Source organism: Sinocyclocheilus grahami, unplaced genomic scaffold (assembly GCF_001515645.1).
Source record: "Sinocyclocheilus grahami isolate Dianchi unplaced genomic scaffold, SAMN03320097.WGS_v1.1 scaffold14.1, whole genome shotgun sequence".
NCBI lineage: Eukaryota > Metazoa > Chordata > Actinopteri > Cypriniformes > Cyprinidae > Sinocyclocheilus > Sinocyclocheilus grahami.
In genome coordinates this window covers 990,969-1,000,420 of record NW_015505193.1, presented here as the reverse complement: position 1 = coordinate 1,000,420, position 9,452 = coordinate 990,969, and the positions used below count along the sequence as shown (strand labels likewise).

Sequence of the window (9,452 nt, the reverse complement as noted above, 5' to 3'; positions counted from 1 at the left end):
ACCCACACACACACACACACACACACACACACACACACACACACACACACACACACACACACACACACACACACACACACACACACACACACACACACACACACACACACACACAACCCTGATACTAGTGTAATAAAGTGTTATATTGCATTTTTTGAATGAATATCCCCAGTATTTAGACATGCAAACATCATTTAAAATTCCACACATTAAGCCTCGTGCAAATGCCCGCAACTCTCAAACGACATAAATAAAATAGCTTAGCATAACACTGCATATCAGAGAACATATGAATGAACGGTTCTGTGTTTTATTGCAAAATTGCAACTTTACCTGGTGAATTTTGTAGCGTTTCTCACCGCCCGACTGATCTCAATAACTCCGGATGTCAAACTAGTTTGGGAAATTGGGAGACACTTCCTTTGGAGGGCCCTCTCAACTGACCAATCAGATTGGAGATAACGCTCAGACCTCGTTTAACGGACCAATCAGATTGAGAATTTCACTCAGGACCGCCCGTGCAGACGTCGTCTGAGTCGCTAGGCTATTGGTCCGCTTCAATCCAAACGTGATTATGTCATTGGGTTAGAACTGCCACGTCCTCAAGGCTCATCTTTCTGCAGTATTTGTTTAATTATAGTTTGATTATAGGTACAATTTATTTACACAACTTTAGATTTGTTAAAGTTGCTCAAAAGTTTTAAGGCATTTAAAAATGCTTTTATTTCAATCCTTAAATGATTGAAATAAAACCTTAAGAGTGCCTTAAAACTCTAAATTGCTTGCAGTATATATATCTTGTATATATTTTTATATTTCTGTATTTATTATTGATTTTTGTTAATATATCTTGATATATAACTGTTTTTAAAGAGGTTTAATAAAAGTTAAAATAAAACATTTTACTGCATATCTAAATATAAATCTAAGCCTTATAAATTAATTTTTTTATTTTGTCTTGTTTTAACATCATATTTGACTCCTGACAATAATGTGAAGATAATAAATGGACCTTAAACGTATTTTAAAACTTAACCCAGACTTACAAATATATTAGAACACATCATTAAATAACAACAGTAATAATAGGGATCAGAATTTTTCAATTGGCCCTCCCGCATCACATCATAAGTCAAAGCATTACTGATAGTAAATTATTTCAAGTAGTTTCATGCATCTTTTGCATGCCACATTAAACCAAAATGACCAATTCATTTTATAAAAATTTCATGAGGATACTGAATTGTCTTTATATTATGCAAAAATTATACAAAACTATACTCAGTAAAACATTTTATATAATGATATACATCCATACATCTGTGGTTACACACAAGGTCAGCAATAATCAGATTAGTGCTTTAAAGATTTTAATATAAATAAGTTTCAATATACATTTTTTATTATTATATAATGTTATTTTTTTATTTAGTTCTTCCTATTCCATCAATGGTCCACACTCCAGCCCAGTAGGCGGCGGGAATGCACCTTTCGTTTGCCGCCATAAAACTCAAAAGAAGAAGTTGTAATATACAAGTCATATTGTGCTAACTTCTGTCAGCCACTGAATGATCGTCCGATTAGCCCTTTGCCATAACATTTACAATTCTACATTTACATTATATATATATATACATAATATATATATATATATATATATATATATATATATACCATTAAATTTCCTTTAAGACTTTTGCATTTCTCATTACTGAAATGTGAAAAGGATATTATTTAAAATTAAATATACACATGGCAGTATTTATGTAATCTAAAAAAATAGTAGTATATAGTATAACAGTAATCATCATCAGCTAGAATAACGAGAACAAAACTCAAAACATGAAATACATTTAAATGTCAAAAACCTTAAAACGCAAAATAAATAAATAATAAAAACAATGTACCAAAATATACTCTTTTTGCCTTTATGCAAATTACATTTTCTTTTAATCTATACATTTTTAAAGTGAAATATAACCCATTCACCCAAAAACAGTTTTGAGAACTACAAGCAAATTGGAAAATTTTGTAATCTTGGAAAATTCCATAACCTTTCCTACGCTGAAGAACTTCAAGTCCCCCAGAATCATTTCAGATGAGGCTGTACTACATCTGTATATTAAATGTAATTTTTTAAAATTTAATTATGAAGTGTTCATAAATTTCCCCCTCCAACTGTTTATGAGCTATTGTGTTTTGTATGGGAGTCTGAAGTCATAAGACTATGTGCGTGTCGGAAAAGATGTGAGAGATTTACTCACTTGAGAAGGAAGTTGAGGATCTTGGTTAAGCTCTCTTCATTTCGTCCTGCGAGAGCATTTTTCAGAGTTCCTCTGCGATTGAGCTCTATGATAACCGCTACGGTCACCTCTGGTTTACTGGTGCGTGTCCATGTCTGTGAAACATGCACAAACATATACCGATATCTTCATCTGAACAGTCACAGCATACATCAAACTGCATTATATCCACACGAGTGTGTGTTCACCTGCAGAGCAGTGTCCAGCGCTTTGGACACCTCAAAGCTTTTCAGCTGTTTGTCATATTTCTGTAGATATTGCTTCACTGGTTTACAGACCAAGAAATCATCCTAAAAGAGACATGAAAAGACTGTAAGACACAACTGAAGAAAACTATGCAGCAAAAACGAAGTACACAGGTTCATTCAAACAGTCTCATATGAAAATACAAGGCTCAGTATACATGGCTTCTTATTTTACGAAGATATCTTAATTTATATAGCTTACATTTGAATATAGCTGTAGAATAGCTATATTAGAGACCAATTTTAGCTGAAATGTTAGCAAATAAGACATTTTATTAAAATAATTAAAATCACTGATTCGCTCTGAAAAAGCAAACAAAAATATAAAATAAAATAAAGATCCCCTGTTTGACCACATACTTCTTATGAAATGTTAGCAAATAAGAGATTTAATTAAAAGAAAAATTCATAAAAGAAAATAAAAATTATGGTTTGGCACAAGGTTCTTGTGAAATGTTAGCAAATGTGACCCTGGTCCACAAAACCAGTCATAAGGGTAAATTTCTCGAAATTGAGATTTATACATCATCTGAATATGTTAGGATAGGACAATATTTGGCAGAGATACAGCTATTTGAAAATCTGGAATCTGAGGGTGCAAAAAAAAAAAAAAATTTCTAAATATTAAGAAAATCGCCTTTAAAGTTGTCCAAATGAAGTTCTTAGCAATGTATATTAATAATCAAAAATTAAGTTTTAATATATTTACAGTAGGAAATTTACAAATATACCCCAGCGACCGAAGACTGGTTTTGAGCTCCAGGGTCACAAATAAGAAATGTAATTAAATAATTAATTGATCGATTCGTTCAGAAAAATAAAATAAAATAAAAATCACATGTTTGGGCACAAAGCTCTTGTGAAATGTAAGCAAATAAGAAATGTAATTAAACTTCATTGAGTCATTCGTTCAGAAAAAATTAATAAAATGAATACGTAATTAAAATTAATTGATTCATTCATTCTGGGAAAAAAAATTAAAATAAAACAAAATAAAAATCACATGTTTGGACACAACGTTCTTGTGAAATGTTAGCAAATTAAAAAAAATCTAATTAATCAATTTATTGATTAATTCGCAAAGAAAAAAGAAAAGAAAACAATAAAAAATCACCTGTCTGGGCACAAAGTTCTTCCCCTTGACAAAGACCCGGTATGACGGGCCCCGTCGCCTTCGACTAGTTAACGTCTCTTTGTCTTTTTTGTGTTTCCTGTGCCTGACACTCAGCACACCATTGGTCATCCCCACAGCAACCACTTCATCATCAGGCTAGAGGAGAACCACAATAAGCAACACTTCAATTAAAGCGCAAATGAAACATCACATTAAGTTCACATTTATAGATTTCTTTGTGTAAATGAACTAAACGTACCGCAACAGCCATACTGAGGATGGATGCATCACAGTCGAAATTATGTACAACCTTATAAGAGGAGTTATACACTTTGACATGCCTAAAATCAAAAGCAACCACAACAAATAAATCCAACTTTCTCACAACAGGCTGACAGAAATGCACAAAGAAGCACTTTATAGCATTTTATGGCTCACACATGCAGACATACCTGTCCAGTGATCCTGTGAGCAGTTTGTTGCCTACAGAACTCAGACATGCACACGTAACTGTTTTGTGATGATTCTTAAGAGAAACAAGCTCCTGTCCGCCTTTCAACAGGTCCCAAATTTTCACATAGCGCCCTCCTGTAACACATACACCACCTTATTTCAACCGTTTTTTTAGAAAAGCCACATTCAAGCTGCCATAAAATAGCACATCAGATGAAAACTACATTAATGCACCAAGTCTACAGTATATTTCTGCATTATGAGCTATGAGAATAAATGGTTCTAAGCATTACTAATCATGGTGTGGTTAGATTACGAGTGTTGTTCACCTGTGGACACCAGCAGGGCTTCTGACGGATATAACAGCACACACTCCACAGGATGGCTGTGTTGCATGGTCATCACACTGCTCCCTGACCGCATGTCAAACACTTTCACTGTGTGGTCATACGAACCTGCAACGGAGACGACCGGCATTCAGGGCAAACATCAACTACTGTACAAACGATAACCTATACATTTATATCTATGAACATTATATGTGACCCTGGACCACAAAACCAGTCTTAAGTGACTTGGGTATATTTGTAGCAATAGCCAAAAAAACGTTTGTATGGGTCAAAATTTTCGATTTTTCTTTTATGCCAAAAATCATTAGGATATTAAGTCAATTTAAAATTTCTTATCATAAATATATCAAAACTTAATTTTTGATTAGTAATATGCATTGCTAAGAACTTCATTTGGACAACTTTAAAGGCGATTTTCTCAATATTTTGATTTTTTTTGCACCCTCAGATTCCAGATTTTCAAATAGTTGTATCTCGGCCAAATATTGTCCTATCCTAACAAACCATACATCAATGGAAAGCTTATTTATTCAGCTTTTACACCAGCTTATTTCAGATGGTGTATACATCTCAATTTCAGAAAATGGACCCTTATGACTGGTTTTGTGGTCCAGGGTCACATATATTTCTTAATATTAAATGTACACTATCATTTAAATTGATAATTTAAAAAAAAATGTTTTTCAAAGTCTCTTTTGCTCTCCAAGGCTGCATTTATTTGATCAAAGATACAGCAATATTGCGAACTATAATTAAAATTCAAAATAACAGTTTGCTACTTAACTTACTTTATATATTTTTTTATTTCTGTGATCAAAACTGAATTTTCAGCATCATTACTCCAGTCTTCAGTGTCACATGATCCTTCAGAAATCATTCTATTATGCAGATTTGATGCTCCGGAAACATTTCTGATTATTATTATCTGTGTCGAAAACGGTTTAATATTTCTGTGGATTCTTTATGATTACGAAGTTCAAAATAACAACATTTATAGAAATCCATTATAAATGTCTTCACTGACACATAGTCAATTTAATGCATCCTTGCTTAAAAAACGTATTTTATTTTAGATGTTATTATGTATATGTTGCTTGAAAGTTTCCGAACCCTTTAGAATTCCTACAACGGCTTGTAGGAAATTTAGCCCATTCCTCAGTGCAGAACCGCTTCGTGTTGGTGGGTTTCCTCCTATGAACTGCCTGTTTCAAGTCCTTCCACAACATTTCCATCGGATTGAGGTCTGGACTTTGACTCGGCTATTACAAAACATTAACTTTGTCCTCCTTTAATCATTCTTTGGTAGAATGACTTGTGTGCTTGGGGTCGTTGTCTTGCTGCATGACCCAATTTCTCTTCTTGGACAGATGTCCTGACATTTTCCTTTTAGAATCTGCTGGAGTAATTCAGAATTCATTGTTCCATCAATGATGACAAGCCATCCTGGACCAGATGCAGCAAAACAGGCCCAAACCATGATACTAGCACCACCATGTTTCACAGATGGGCTACGGTTCTTATGCTGGAATGCAGTGTTTTCTTTCTCCAAACATAACGCAGCTCATTTAAACCAAAAAATTCCAATTTGGTCTCATCCGTCCACAAAACATTTCTTCAGTAGCACTCTGGCTTGTCCACATGATCTTTAGCAAACTGCAGATGGGCAGTGATTTTCTTTTTGGAGAGCAGTGGCTTTCTTCTTGCAACTCTGCCATGCACACCATGGTTGTTCAGTGTCCTTTGCAACCTCACAGACTATTACACATCTTGCTTTTGGTGTGATCTTTGTTGGTCGGGGAGGGTAACAGAGGTCTTGAATTTCCTCCATTTGTACACAATCTGTCTGACTGTGGGTTTGTTAGAGATAGCTTTGTAACATTTTCTAGCCTGATGAGCAACACCAACTCTTTTTCTGAGGTCCTCAGAGATCTCCTTGGTTCATGCCATGATGCACTTCCACAAACATTATCAAACTTTGATAGATCCCTGTTCTCTAAATAAAGCAGGGCAGGCAATGCCACCTGATGGACTCTAATTTCACCTTCAAATTAACTGCTAATCCTGAAGATTCACATACTTTTGCCACTCACAGATACACAATATTCGATCGTTTTTCTGAATATATAAATGACAAAGAAAATATTTTTGTCTCATCTGTTTGATTTGGTTCTCCGTCTACTTTCAGGACTAGTGTGAAAATCTGAGTATGTTTTGGGTCATATTTATGCAGGAATACAGAAAATTCTAAAGGGTTCACAAACTTTCAAGCAGCACTGTATATGAAATTAATGCATTCAAACATTAGATGTATCAGGATATTTATAGGCATAATATTAAAACACGAGAAGACATAAAACATAATATCAATATTGAATTAGTAATGTCAAAATCAATTAGTAAATGGTGAGGAATGTGATTTCCGTATTGCTAAAATAGTGGTGAAAATAATATTTTCAGACACTCCATTGGTCAAGCAAGTCCCGAGGTCCCACAAATGTACTTTTAACCTCACAGACTAATATGAAACGAAACAAGTTTTTATTTTTATTTGATTTCTGCCTAATTTGATTTCTAACCTACAGATCTGGCAATGATCATCTGTGAGGTGCAGATGAGAATTAAAGGTGGTTACCTGTGACAAACAGATCTGGGTTGAGTTTGCTGGGGGCGAGAGCTCTGATATAGTCTGTGTGTTCAGTTATTGAGCTGAGCTCAACAGCACTGGGAACATCCCACACACGGCACGTCAGGTCATCAGACCCCGACACCACACGAAACCCGTCAGACAGGAACGAGGTCATGTGTACCGCCCTACACATTTGAGATAGCAGAAAAGACACACTTAAGACAACAGAACTGCTGACAGAGCTGCTTTACAGGGGGGAAAAATGTGATTTGAGGGATTTAAGTCATTGAACATTATTTATTAGCAATTATTAGTCATACTTGGAGTGTCCTGTGAATTGTCTGAGAGCCACTCGGCCGCTGATGTCAAACAGACGGATGAGACCCTCTTCACTTCCTGCCACTAAAAGCTTCCCGTCGCCTCTGAAGCTTCCTCCATACGCTGTATCCCGAAAACGTGTGAAGCTCCGTATGGGCTCTTGAGAGTGAAGTCCATATACGTGGATCTGATGCAGAACATTATAATATCAACAATATCGCATGCAAGTGAATCTCACAAAAACAAGACAAATGTTGCCTGAAAGGTAGTTTTAAGAACCACATTTTCTCCTCAAATCATCTGCACTGTAATGCATATGAATATTAGACTTATTTGTACTTCGGATTATTTATTATTAATAAAGGTTCTCATTGGATATAAGTAATGTTTACTGCATTACTGTATTTACAGTTGTTTTCCCTTTTTCCCCATAATTCCAAATGTAACAACTAATTAGTATTATTATCATTAATAATAATAATAATATACATATAAACACACTGCATACATACTATTTAATATATTCATACAATAAACATGACAGGATATTTATACACATAACATTAAATAACATTTAAAACTTTTTTGTAATTCTATTTACTGGATTCATAATTTGAAATTAAAATCAGCATAATTTAACGCTGTATATCAAATACTTTATCATTTAAATCTCTCTCTCTCTCTCTATATATATATATATATAAATATAATAATAGGCATGAGACTGAGAACTGATACAACCATACAGAAAAAAAAGCTCTATACGCCACTTTGAATAAAAGTGAAAATGAATACATGAATATATCAATATGAAAGAAATTGAATGCTAAACGGACTCACTCTGGTGGAGGCCGTGACCGCATAATTGTGAGGTGGGAGAGGAGAGAAGTCGATCTTTGTTACAGCACCAAACTCTTTTATTTGCACGGGAGACTGAAAGACAAAACGCAGATTGTAAATAAATACTGGAAAAAAACTTGTAAAAATGTTGACTAATCAAAACACCCAAGATATACACTTTCCATTGGACATATAAATTATAAACTAAATCTCTTGATGCTGAAAAACCATTGTGTGTCAACACATCTCAAACCTTGTAATTCTTCCAGTACAGCGTATCCTCTGTTACGTTCTCTCCTAGTTTAGGAAGGGACTGGACTTTGGTGGGTTTAAATGAAGCCATCTCAGATATAAACACTGGTTCTCAGCTAAAGCAGGTTCCCTCTGTGGACCTGCAATATAACAACACTTCAGGTGACTTCTACATTCATACGCTCATAATGCATACAACACAACGAATAGAAGGCATTGGCACGTTACACAAAATAAGTTCATAGCACAGGTTCACAGACTTCAGATTTGGAATAAATCAGAACTGTCTGGATCTCATCTTGATCATACATAAATGTTTTTGATTACTACATTTTCAGTGACTCACAATAACATTTACAAATGACACATTTGTAAGTCTTACCGATATATTTCATATATATATAAATAAATATAAAAAGACAGTCACATTGGAAAGTTATATATATATATCTATATCTATGACAGGAGTTTAACTCTTGTAGGTTTGTTTTCAATAAGCAAGATCTTTTCATCTAAATATTATAAGGTATAGCTTACCTTATTATGGCTTCCACCGATTTTTAAACTATTTTTTGGATGTTTTTTCTTAACGTTACAGATTAGAAAACATGAGCAAAATCACGTTGATTCTACAGCCACATGGAGGCCGCCATTGTGTGACGTCACATTTCCGGTTTTGAACCAACTTTATTGCACACACGATCCTCGACAAACTGAGCTATTTTGCTGTCTTCTTTGCGAATGTTAAAACAAAGGTTGCTAAATGTGACACGCAACAGCAATTGATCAAATAAGTTTTCTTCGCTTTCTTATTGATGACATTTTTCAAACAGGACTTGATTTCCTAAAGAGAGTATCTTGAGCTGGAGCCTGGAAACATCACCTTATATTAAGGCACAGGCTATTTTAAGAAAAATATAAAAGGTGTATAAAACATAAAATAGCTTTTCC

The 9,452-nt window shown here is 34.4% G+C and overlaps 2 protein-coding genes across 3 annotated transcripts in view; both read right to left on the bottom strand.

Annotated features, from left to right (window-relative positions):
• The window catches only part of LOC107600067 (calumenin-B-like), a 3,640-nt gene extending 3,206 nt beyond the window's left edge, over positions 1–434 (bottom strand). For both annotated transcript variants that reach the window (XM_016291851.1, XM_016291843.1), the window contains exon 1: positions 334–434. The gene's annotated coding sequence lies outside the window, so the exon portion shown is untranslated. The remainder of the gene's footprint in view (positions 1–333) is intronic.
• Positions 435–2,240: 1,806 nt separating this feature from the next.
• On the bottom strand, positions 2,241–9,174 carry LOC107600050 (U3 small nucleolar RNA-associated protein 15 homolog). The gene is made up of 11 exons (XM_016291818.1): positions 9,039–9,174; positions 8,503–8,641; positions 8,250–8,342; positions 7,412–7,596; positions 7,098–7,276; positions 4,445–4,570; positions 4,115–4,250; positions 3,922–4,003; positions 3,663–3,818; positions 2,492–2,593; positions 2,241–2,398 (listed from the first exon to the last, which is right to left on the bottom strand). The coding sequence occupies exons 2-11, from the start codon at positions 8,590–8,592 to the stop codon at positions 2,261–2,263; spliced, it is 1,287 nt and encodes a 428-aa protein (XP_016147304.1). The 5' UTR covers positions 8,593–8,641; positions 9,039–9,174; the 3' UTR covers positions 2,241–2,260.
• Between the last annotated feature and the right edge of the window lie 278 nt (positions 9,175–9,452).